The sequence below is a fragment of the Polyergus mexicanus genome, unplaced genomic scaffold, assembly GCF_030449975.1.
Source record: "Polyergus mexicanus isolate NDT 795.1 unplaced genomic scaffold, iyPolMexi1.0 SCAF_2, whole genome shotgun sequence".
Taxonomy (NCBI): Eukaryota; Metazoa; Arthropoda; class Insecta; order Hymenoptera; family Formicidae; genus Polyergus; species Polyergus mexicanus.
In genome coordinates, this window is record NW_027223322.1 from 6,731,352 (window position 1) to 6,744,657 (window position 13,306).

The following is a 13,306-nucleotide window of genomic DNA, read 5'->3' on the forward strand; positions in this document are numbered from 1 at the left end:
CTGCCTTGTGTACGCGGCCCGTAATTCGTTAACTATTTTGGCTTATAATTTAAAAACTAAGCCTCGGAAAAAATTTTGGCAAAGAAAAAATCGTCTTAGAATAGTGTCAAGTATATGACATTGTAAGGACAGAAGGTTGTTTTGAATCACCCTGTATATTAACCTGTATATTACATTATCATATTTATATTTTTTTGTAGATTGCACGGAAATAAAATTAAATAATATCTACAACATATTAGTATATAGTATACATTAAAACAATTCTTTCTAAAATTATGGTATATAAATATACTAACTTTTTGACCCTTATTCTTTTTAAAGAAAGTCTGCGGGCCAGCGTCTCTCGAAAATTATATTTTCGTCCTAGTATGTGGGGGGACACACTATTAAAACCACACTACAAAAACATAACATTCGTTTTTTTAATTCAACGCGTTATAATAGTTGAGCGTACTTTTGCGATAATCTCTTGTTACGCATATGTACACGCGATCGAGTATCAGCCGCGCATTGATATGATCACGTGTACCTGCCTGCATGTGTGTGTGCATGGTACAATCGACTTATTCCCCGATACATACATACATACATACTTACATACATGCATGCTAAAAATATCGCGTAATAATAAAAACAAATGCGCATTTTTATAAACGAATATTCTCTAACCGAATAAAAAATTTATTTTTATATTGATTAAAATTAATTCGATATATAAAACCATTATTCATAAATATTCTACGACAAAAATTAGATTTCTAAATTTTTGATTTAAAAAAAGTTTATTTTCTATAAATATAGACAAGCTTATACAAATATGCAAATGTTTGGTAACATAAGAGGATAAAATATATCAAATTTTCTTTTCTCATTTATAAATTACTAAATATAACTATGAATAATAATAAATTGTCATAAAGATTATATATATATATATATATATAATTATATAATCTATTAGTTTAAAGCATAAAAAAAAATATTTTTTGCGATTCTTTTTTCAAGCTTCTCTTTGAAAAAATCTTCTTTGGTAAAAAATCTTATAGTTGATTTTAGCCTTCCAAATTGTTGATTTCTCTATGAAACCTTTGTTTGCCAAAACGGAACCATTCCGCTACAAAATCGTCTAGTTCTCTTTCTGTTAATGTATGTTGCTCTAAAATTATTTCGGTAAAAAAATATATAATTTAATGTACATATTTAATAAACACGTGTGTAATAAATATTGACAATAAAAGTGCTACCTTTCATAATACCAATAAGAGTCAGTTTTGCCACGCCGAAATTTTGTCGACGTCCTTTCCATGAACATTTAATAGAGCAATCATTTGAAAATATGCGTGATAATACATTCCGTATTAGAGGGCAGGATGGTGGTTGAAAGGAATAACACGTGTAATCCTTACTCGTCAAGAAAGTGAGAAGGAGAGGATTCAAAGAAGAAGGAGAGAGTCAGAAAGGGGATGAGTAAGAAGGGAAGAATGAGGCGCACACGTACGAATAAAGGGAGAGTTGGAGAGTAAAGGAACGATGAAAGAGAAGAGGAAAAGTGGAGTAGTCTGGAGGTTAGGTTGTTGGGGGAGAGAGAGAGAAGGGGAGAAGAGCGAAAAAAAGGAAAGCACGCAGGAAGTATATGGAAGAGTATGGAAAGATAACAGAAAGTAGAAGGAAAGTCAATAAGGAAGAGGATGGAGCGGGTAAGGAAGAGTAGTAGTTGGCGTAGAAGGCTCAAGAGAGGGCGTCAGAGGACCGAGATGGATCGAGCAGGTCGTAGATCGATATGGAAACAATGCAGTGGAAGCTAGGTTAGGAGAAAGGTAGTGGATGGAAAAGCTGGAAAGGATAAAGTGCGTTGTGAGAAAAGAAATGAAGGAAGTGAAAGGAGAGAGAGGCGGAATAGAAGATTAGAAAGCGTGTGAGAAGAACGGAAGAGGACAGGAGGGAAAGAGAAGGAAGGAGATTAAAGAGGAAGGGAGAGTGAGAGGAAAGAAAGAAAGGGAGAGAAGTAAGAAGGTTGGGAAAGGAATTGGGAGGAAAGAAAAACAGATGGAGGACATGGAAAAGTGGTTGAAGGAGCTGGTGGTGGAGGTAGAGGGAATAAGGAAGGAGCTGAAATTATGAAGAGAAGAGAGAGCGAGAGGAAGGAGAGAAAAGGAGGAGGAAACAGCGGTATCGCAGGAGCAGGAAGAGGAAAGTGAAGAGGAAGATGAAGAAGGGAGAGAGGTGGCGAGGGAGCAGGGAAGAGGAGAGAAGAGGGGGATAGGGGGTGCAAGGATAGCAGTGAAGGAGGAAATTGTGGCGAAAAAGGATGAAAGGAGAGAGGAACCAGAAGAGACAGGCAGAAAGAGAAGATGATGATAATTTATTAGCTACAGTAGCTACACTTCATTATACAAATACTTAATACTTAACTTAACTTAACTTTAATTATATTAATTATATTTTACAGTACATTTGCTTCTCTCTCTTTTTCTATAATATACCTTGTTAACTTTTTCCTAAAACTTTGAATTTTTTCTTCATTTTTTATTTCAATTGGTAATGCATTATATAATCTTAATCCTATAAACCATAACATTTTTTGCTCCTCGCTAGTCTTACATCTATTTATATATATTTTTCCTACTTGCCTAGTTCTTACTCCTACTGCATGTTGTACTACATCTATTTTATTCTGCAAGTATTTCGGACATAAACCTTTCATGATTTTGTACACCATTATACAAACATTATATTCAATTCTTTCTTTAATTGACATAAAGTGCAATGCTTCCAACATATGAACAATTTTTACTCTTCTATTGCACCTAAGAATAATTCTCATACCCTGATTTTGCAATTTCTGCAAATGTTGCACATTTGTTTTACTAACCCCTACCAAAATTGAACCACAGTACTCAAATAACGGGGCAATTATTGCTTTATATACTATACATCTCATGTATGCTGATATATCCTTACCTATTCTTCTCATAACCCCTAACTTTGCTCCTACTTTTTTACTTATATAATCAACATGCTTTGAAAAATTTAGATTACTATCAATTATTATTCCTAAGTATTTAATCTCTGTCACTATTTCTAATTCTTTACCTCTTAATTTAATTTTTATAATTTCCTCATTAACTTTCTTTCTCACTCCTCTTACTAACATAACTTTTGTTTTCTCTACATTTACACACAATTTATTTCTCTGTACCCATTTATCTATTTTTCCCATTTGTTCATTTAACTTATCATTCACTTCCCTACTTGAATACCCTGTCGTATATATTACCGCATCGTCAGCAAACAATCTTATTTCACAATTATCATTAATTACTTCCACAATATCATTGATATGTATTAAAAACAACAGCGGTCCTAAAACTGACCCCTGCGGTACTCCTAATTCTACATTAATAGAGTCTGATACTATCCCATTAAACTTTACTCTTTGACTTCTTTTTTCCAAATAACTTTTGAACCAATTTAATACCACTCCACTTATCCCATACCATTGTAACTTCCTAATCAATATTTTTCTATCAACTACTTCAAAAGCTCTTTTTAAGTCTAGAAACACTACTCCTATTATTTTTCCTTCTCCTATATATCTTTTCCAATCAGATAAAACCCATTGCAACGCCGTTTCACATGAATGCTTGATTCTAAATCCCGACTGACACTCCGTAAACAGCTCATTTATTTCAAAATATTCTATTAGTTGTTTCTGTACTATTATTTCTAAAATTTTCTCATAAATTGGCAATTTATTTATAGGTCTAAATTCTTCAATTTTTTTCGTTCCCCTCACTTTGGGTATTGGAACTACAATCGCTTCTTTCCAATCATTTGGAAACACTCCTGCTTCCATCGATTCGTTAAAAACATAACAAATTTTATCAGCTGCTACTTCAACTACACATTTCATTACCTCTACATTTATACCTTCTTCTGTCCCTGCTTTGTTCTCCATTTTCCGTACTATTCTATATAATTGTTCCTCTTCTATTTTATTAAATACTTCCCATACATTATCACTATATCTACCATTTTCTATAACTACGTCCCCCTGCTCTGTACTACTTAATATCCTAATACTATTAACAAAATAACAGTTAAATGTATCCGCCATTTCCTCTGCCTTGTAACTTATTCTATTTTCAATTTGTAATTCATCATATTTTTTATCCGTTTTTTTACCCTTTATCATTTCCTTTAACACCCTCCACATGCTTTTTGAATCCTTTTTTTTATTGTCTAGCTGTGCTTTTAAGTAATCTCCTTTTGCTTTCCTACAAATATCAACCGTTTTATTCCTCAACTTTCTAAATACTTCCCAATCTTCTTCACTTTTACTTATACGTGCTGCTTTGTACGCCTCATCCCTTTGCTCTATTAATAATTTTACGTTTTCACAAAACCAACTTTTTCCCTGCCTATTTTGTCTTAATACTATCGTCTTCAATGGTGCCATTAAATCAATGCAGTTAACAATTTCTTTTACCAATGAATTTGCTAATGCATCAACATTATCTCCTCCAATCTCAGCCATACCAGCGTTTATCAATTCTTTAAATTTCTCTCTGTCCATACGCTTATAGTCTCTATATATAATCACTTTGTTTTCATCTATTTGCTTATCTAAGTTCCAATATACTACTATTGCAGAGTGATCCGTTATCTTGGGTTCATGCCATATCTCAACTGCCATTTTTACGTTGCTAAAGACCAGATCAATTAATGTTTCTGAATGCTGTACAATTCTTGTTGCTTCCTTCACCAGTTGTATTAATCCTAGAGAATTCATTACTCTAGCTAATTTATTTCTAATATAATTATTTACACTCATATCTATATTAAAGTCACCCATTATTATAACATCATCATTCCGCATTACATTTATACCTGTTTCTTCCAAGAAATTTATAAACTTACTATCTTTACTGTTAGGTGAATGATAAGCTATCATGATTATACCTTTATATTTGCTATCTTTAATTTTTACTATTACTGTCCACCAATTTCCTTCACACCTATCAATCACAATGACATCAAATCTTATGCCTTCCTTAACATATAACAACACTCCGCCTGTTCTACTCGACTCTGAATCACATCGCACACATACATATCCATTAATATGTAACTCATGTTCCTCTATCTGCTTTGTTATATGCGTTTCCGTAAATCCTATTACATTAGGTTTATACTTTATTATCAATTCATTTTCTATTTCATCTTTATGCTTTAAAAATCCTTGCGCATTCAAACAGATTATTTTACTTCTACTCTTATTTACATATGATAATTGCTATATGTCCTCATATTGTATTTTTTCTTGCTGCTTTTCTATTTCTTTTTTTAAACATGGACAACTACTATCATAAGCCGAATGATCTGACTTTAAATTCTTAATTTTAAAGTTCTTAGCTTTATCTTCACAATTTACACATTTCATTAAATTACTTTTACAATCTTTGGTCGCATGCTGATCTGCACAATTTCCACACACTTCTTTTTTTGTACAGTCCTTCGCAAAATGATAAAAACCGCAACACTTATAACACCTTATAATCCCTATGTAGTCTATCACTTTACATATGTTCCATCCTATTTTTAGTTTTTCCATTTGCAAAAGCTTCTCTCTTGTTGCTATATTCACTTCTGCTATTACCACTGTCTTTTTAAAGTTTGCTTTTGTCACTTTCCGTATAATCTTCCCGTCAATGGTGTTTTTTTGTATTCCGTTTTGCTCTTCAACTTTTTCCCAAAAGATCCGTTCATCCTCACAATCTTCATTATCAATATTAAATATTTTCACTTTCGGTTTCCTCTTTTTTGGTGCTTGTACATCATATTTTTGTCCCAAGTCCTTCACAACCTCGTCTTTCAGTTTGTCCGCTTGTGCCTTATTTTCACATCCAACCACAATTGTTCCTCCTCTTACTTTTTTCATTTTTGTAATTCCTACTCCTAATTTCGAAACATCAATTTTTTTAACGTCTTTTTTAGTATCTTCACTTGATTTGTTCTCTTCTTCATCTTTTGGTTTAATGACTAATACTGATTCTGTTGGACTTCCTTTCATAACTTCACTATAGCTCTTCTTTATTTCTCCTCTTTCCCCACTTGCATTCACTATTTTTTGCATTTCCTTCGTCGTTGTTTTTTTAAAATCTCCTAACATCTTTTTCATTTCTTCTATCTCCTGTCTCAAATACGCTGTTTCCTCTTTCACTATATGTTCAATCAAATTGATTTTATCCACCAACCAATCTAACTTCTTCTCCATGCTAGATCCTCCTTGTTGGGTATCTTCCGTCATCCCCGCACTAGTTTCACCTCCACTACTATCTTTTATAGTAAATATTTCAAATCTTCCAGGACAATTAACAATTTCTTTATCCGCATTGTATACCTTATGCAATTTGTGACAACTCGGGTGGAATTTCATATCACACGGAAGGCATTTTATCAGCTGCGTTTTTATCTCCTTTCTACATTGCCTACATATAAAGCAGCTCCCTGCCGATCTATATGCAGTACTCATTATTAATCTTCTTTATCGACTTCCTCGGTTACAGCTTTAACTCATCACCACCGTATGCGTTGCCAGGGCGTAGTCACCGTGACTTCTGCTGAATCAGCAGAACAAACTATTTTCACTTAATTATTTCACTCTCTAATATTCCACTCTATAAATTACTACTGTCTCACACCCTCACTCCCACTGATACTCCGTCCTTATTTGCACCCTTGGTACAAATTTCGGCTTAACGAAACAACTATTTCCTACTGAAATCTTCCTTCTTAACAGGAGCACGTTTAACACGTCTCTTTCTCGAGAGAGAGAGGGAGGGAGGGAGAGAGAGAGAGAGAGAGAGAGAGAGAGAGATGAGAGGGAGAAGAGGATGAGCAGGTCGGGAGAAGAGAGGAAAAAAGAAGAGAGAGGAAGAGGAGGGAGAGAGAGGAAGGAAGGGATAGAGGAGAGCACGGTAGAAGGCACAGGAGGAGAGAGAAGAGAAAGAATTGGAAGAGAGAAGAAGGTAACAAGAAGTAGAAAGGAGGACGAGGAGAGGGAAAGGACAAGGAGGAGAAGAGAGGAGGAGAGAGAAGAAGAGAGGAATGGAGGGAAAGAAGAAGGGAGTGAGGTGAGGAAGGAAAGAAAGGCGAAGGAAGAGAAGGTGAGCAGGAGAAAAGGAAAGGACATAGAAGAGAGAAGAAAAGAGGAAGAAGGGACAAGAGGAGGACTAGAAGAAAGAAGGAAAAGAGTTGTAGTGTGGAGAGGCGTAGAAGGAAAAGAGCCGGAGGAGAGAAGGGAGGTTTTGGTAGAAGTAATGGAAGAGGTATTGGGGGAGAAGGGTAAAAATGAGAGAGGTAGTGGAAAGAATAGGGGAGGGGGGGAAAAAGGTATTATTGGTGGAAATGGATAAAGAAGAGGACAAGGACGAGATATTAGAGAAAAGGAGTGAGATAAGGAGATTGTGGAAGATAGGCGTGGACGAGGACTTAACGATGGAGGAGAGAAGAATGAGATGGAGGATGGTAGAAAAAGCGAAGATGGAAAGAGGATGCGGAGGAAGCGTGGTGGTAAGCAACAGAAGGATTTGAATAGACGGGAAGGAATGGACATGGGACGAGAGGAAGGAGAGATGGAGGATGAAGTGAGGTATAAGAGAGAGGAAGTAGAAAGAAGTTGGAGTTTTGTAAAGGTTCGGGTACGCTCCTTAAAAGCGCCTTGAAACCCTTAGGGGACCAATAAAGCATATTCTATTCTATTCTATTCTACATTCCGTATTGTCTCTCTTGGTGAATGGCCACTAATTTTTAGAATAAATGTTTTCTGAAATTAATAAATGAGGTAAAAATATTATAAAATAATATATTTAATTTTTTTACTTACATATTCCTTTAAAAAGGATTCTTCTTGTAATAATACTTCTATTGTTTTAATTTCGTCAATGGATTTTAATGGCAACATAATTTTTACACGCTCTGTTGAAACATTGAATCGCATGTTTGGCGTAAGTTTATTAATATGCTGCAATATGTCTTTTATTTGCAATTCGAATGATGCACACATTCTTATTAATGTTTCTGTATTTGCTGTAAATGAAGTATTGTGATTTAAATTGTATTTCTTTTCAACTTTTACATAAATAATATAAATTACTATATAATATAAAATATAAAAATACTATGTAATATAAAAACCTCTAATGTCTCGAACACACTTGGTCAGCTCTTTATTATTATGACTGTTGTCATAAAATGGATTATAAATTTCAGACTAATTTTCTTCTGCACATTGAAAGGTTGATGTATGGGGTAAAGGTTCATGCTGAGATATATTATCATGCTTACGATTAGTGCAAGTTTCATAAGTAAGTGCTGGAAAAAATATAGAATTTTTTACATATATTTTATTATATGTGCCTTTTTTACTTATATGTAATAAATACTCACTATTTTCAAAAATAATTATTCCATCTGTAGGCACAAGACAAGTATTCTCATTTTTTGAGTTAACTATAGAAGATGGCTACTCTGGTAATTTGTTTGTAATGTGGCTTTCAATTGCTACATTATTATTATTTTCTTGAGTATTAATAGTATCCACATGTAAATCTTTGTTAGACTTTCTCTTATAGCTTCCTTTTATAGATTGTACATTAACAGAGTTGATTGCTTTTTTTACTATTATTATCGTTATTTCTTTCATCATCTGACAATGGATCAGTATCGTCAGGACTAATATAGCGACTTGGAGAAATTTTCTTTCGATATCCTTTTCCCAACTGTAAATCCTCTGCGGAGGTATAATTCTCATCTTCTGCGATTTTATGTACCTTTTCAAATGTTTCCAAAACAAATAAATGCGAATATTATATGTATATTAAAAAATATGTTTATATATAAAATATTCTTACCGCAATATTTTCTACGCTTATTTGAAGTAGCATCCAAGTTTTTATATTAGGTTCTGCACGTTTATAAGTGATTTTGTATTCTTTGTATTTGATGGCGGCCACCAATACATGTACTTATTTCCATCTTTATGTAACCAGTTTGTTGGAATCTCTGATGTAAGATCATCATCAATAAAATAAACTACCGCATAAGCCATGTTCTAAAATAAAAAAATAAACATATATAATAAACTTTGATAATTAAAATAACAAAAATTATATTATGCAAGTTAATAATTTTGGCTTTTTCTTTTTGTAATTATATTATTAATAATAAAATTTATATATTGTTATGTAAAGAAATTAAACTATAATAATGTAAGAGATTAAATTAATTTTTTTATCGTAAACATTAAATATATGTTTTTTATCATAAATATAAAATATATTTAATAGTTAAAGATCCTTAAATTCACCGAAATAATAATTTTAGTAAAAAATCTAAAATAAACAAATATAAATTATTCGCATTTAAATAGTAACGTTTTGTGTTCATGTATAATAGAATAATAAATAGCAGAATTTAATATTTATAAGAAAAAGCATATTGACTTTGTTTGCATTAAAATTATTATAATTAAGAATAAATAAATAAGTACACAAATTTATCTGTTATAGATAATAATTATTTTATTGTTGTTTAGTTATTTAATTGTGATGAATTAATGGTACAATTACAGGTTTTTCACATCCAAAATATGTTAATTTTAAACATTTTTTTTTTATTTCAGAAATTGGAACAGTGATATTTTTAAAATGTTCATCTATTACAGAAATTTGCAAATTTAATGAATTACAAGGCCGTAGAAATAATGGTTCAATTTTAGTACATTGATCACCAACAATATATAATATCTTGTTTAAAAGAATAATTTCTTTTACAATAAAAATAGAATTATCTTTCAATAAACAACAATTGTTCGGATTTTTTTTAAAATAAAGCATTCTTTTAATTCTATAAAATTAATTTTTCCTGATTTCGAATAATGAACACGTGGATATAATTTTATAGACTCTTTTATAATCGAAAGTTGATTTTCTTTACTTTTTCTATTAATTAATTGTTCCAGAGGTTTTCCTGATTATTGAACTTTTCTTCTTATATTTCGTAAATAATTTTCAAATTGAAAACAACTAAATTTATCTAAAGAGCCAAGAGTTTTAACATCATTTGCTAAATGTAATAAATTGTGAACATTATATGACATGTATTCTCGGCCGTACAGATTTTTATAATTATCTACGAAATAAACTAACAAATTATGCGCATAATTATTCATTTTTATACATAACTGAGAATCACACAAAATCCTTATAGCAATACTAAGCGTAAGAAAATGAGTATAATATTCATTAGACATTGTTGATTTTAAAATAACAGGTCCTATATATAATAAAAATAAACGAAATTCAGTTGCTTTCCATCTGTCTAGTTCACTTAAACTTCGTGGTAATCGTGCAAATTCTGATGGAATTGAAGATCTTACTACTGATAATGTATTACATATATATTTTTGGTGTTCCGTATTTAAACGAATATTCTTTGAACCTTTTATCCAGAATAAGAGAAGTCGTTTCATTATTCCTAAACAAACAAGGTGCATATAATCTAATGCAATTTGATTGACCATATCAATTCCAAATTTTTCTAAAAAAGATACACCTGTATGATGTTCTTCTTGTTCTTTGGTATGAAATGATTCATTAGTCCTCAATGTAAATTTTAATTCCGGAAAAATGACAAAATTGACGTATTCTCCTTCTTGAGTGCATTTATGACAACTAAAATAACCAGAATGGCTTTTTGTACATGTTATGAAAGCTCTTGCAGGAGCATCACAAACGATGCCTGCAATCGATACTTTACATATCTTACCATTATACAAAACGCGATTTCTGTGAATCTCTATCATCTCATTTATGAAGTAACATAAATAAGTATTCACATTTTTTGGCTTCGACAAGCCATGATATACACCAACGGGAAAAGGTTCTGTACGAATATCCGTATATATTGATACTAAAATAGGCCAGAATTGGCTACCAGAACTTTTTGATAACGACATTCCATCACAATTAATTAATAATTTAATATAATCTGGACATTCTTTAAAATATCTTTCCATTGAACGTTGCAAGCCGTTAAAAAATCTGCAATGTATTTACATAAGAACCATTATCTATTTTTTCAATCTGTTGCGAAGCTTTCCTCTGTGTCTGCATTAACGTTCGAATGTCCTTAGGTAGCGAATTATGACCATAATCACGAAGTATTTTTAATAAGGCATTACCAGATTTATGAGGTATTTGTTCTTCAATAATCCACGATCGTAATTTACTACTTAAATTTTGTGAAGTACTATTTTTATCATCATAATTAGTCATTTTCATTTTCTGAGAAACTTGAATTTGAAGATATAGCATGCTGTTCAACTTTAAGCAATGGATTTTCTCGATAACAATAATTCTCTTCTGTATTCGGTGGAGATTCGAGAAAAACGTATTCCGAAAATACATGAGTTGATTTTTTATTATTTGATTTCTCCTTTGGACATAAAATTAATGTAGATTGATTTACGCTATCACATTTTATAGAATTCTTGTAATAATTTATTCTTGAACGCATTAGTTGATTTTTTCTTCGCTTTGTCAAAAAACATATGTCTTTCGACATTTCTTCTAAATATGTGACTCTAAACGTTAGAGTTCCGAATAGATGAATCCTCCGATTTTGACAAGGTCAATTTCAAGGTCAAAACTCAAAAAAACTGAAAAAATATAACTTTTTAGATATTATTTCGATAAATATTGATGTAAGAAAAAAATATTTCAAATAAAAGTTGTAGTTCTTGTAAAAATACATCATTTATGTTCTATAAATTGTTTGCGTAAAACTGAAAGTTTTCGAGAAAATCGATGTTAAAGACTAAAAATGACGAGTGAAGTTCCGAAAAGTGCTTACCTCTGATTTTTTTGAAACTCAGTATTCTTACGTATTTTGATGCACTGATTACGAATATCATAGTGAAAATTGGTGCATCTCTCATTTTCATAGTGAAAATCATGAAAAACCCATAAAAATTTTAGATCTTACAGAGAAAAACATTTTATGTCCCATTAATTTTTACCGTACGAGTGATAGTTTTCAACAAAAACGATGGAATCTAAATCTTATATCTGTTCTCCCATCTAAGCATGTACTTTGCAGTCCATATACGATTCCACATGGGTTTACAACTTTCCACGTAGAGCGAGGTTCCACGCAAACCTATTTGTCTAGTTTTTCGGTAGTGGAGTTCCCCGCAGAGGGGCGGAACTCACTGTTTCCACGCATACACTTTTCCACGCGAAGCGAGGTTCCACATGGGTTTGCAACTTTCCACGCAGAGCGAGGGTCCACACAAACCTATTTGTCTAGTGTTTCGGTAGTGGCGCCCCCTGCAGGGGGGCGGAACCCACTGTTTCCACGCATACACTTTTCCACGCGAAGCGAGGTTCCACATGGGTTTGCAACTTTCCACGCAGAGCGAGGGTCCACGCAAACCTATTTGTCTAGTTTTAATTCATGATACATTCTTCGTTGCATAGGGGTCTTGCTAATGTTTTCTGTACCTAATATTTTTAGTATATTGTTGTCATCATATTTTTAGTAAGGCGAAGATTTAATAAATATAAACTCTTTGCGCGCACATATCTTGCGACTTTTCGTGCAAAGCAATGGTTACCATCCATCGTTTGGTGCTTTGGATGCAAAATTTATTATTACACTGCTTTACATGGGTTTGTGAGTTTTCGTGCAAAGTAAGGTCTACCTCTTATCGTTCTGTGCTTCGGATGCAAAACTAGGTTTATAAGGTTATAGACGGTTTTATATGGGTTTGCGACTTTTTATGCAAAGCGTAAATTTCGAATAAAAGTTTTGGAGTCTAATTAATAAGGTTGTTTCTTTTAATTTTTTTTGTTATGAAAAAAATGGATATAACATACAATTTGTTCTTATTGGCGTCTACTTTTCAAAATCATTCATCAACTCTTCAGTGGTTAAGAGAAGTTGGTTTGATTCCTACACAAAGGTTCTGCAGTCATGATAAAAAATACATGAATTTGTTAGAATCTGATCTTGAATGCGGAAGATTCATTTGTATGAAAAAAGGAAAGTATCGACATACTGCGACTGTTGCGGAGGATACATGGTTCGAGAGATGTCATATTTCTCCTGCGGCATATATTCTCATAACGTACTGTTTTTCTGTCAATATGTCGTTTGATCAAACGATTCGAGAAAGCAGTATTATTGATGGGCAGCAGATATCGCGTGAAACTGTAGCCGATAGCTTTTCTTTTTGTCG

General features: G+C 32.4%; 1 protein-coding gene across 1 annotated transcript; it reads right to left on the reverse strand.

The window, feature by feature from the left end:
- Positions 1-10,039: 10,039 nt before the first annotated feature.
- LOC138941528 (uncharacterized) lies at positions 10,040-11,342 on the reverse strand. The gene is made up of 2 exons (XM_070311304.1): positions 11,124-11,342; positions 10,040-10,870 (listed from the first exon to the last, which is right to left on the reverse strand). The coding sequence occupies exons 1-2, from the start codon at positions 11,340-11,342 to the stop codon at positions 10,040-10,042; spliced, it is 1,050 nt and encodes a 349-aa protein (XP_070167405.1).
- Positions 11,343-13,306: the final 1,964 nt, after the last annotated feature.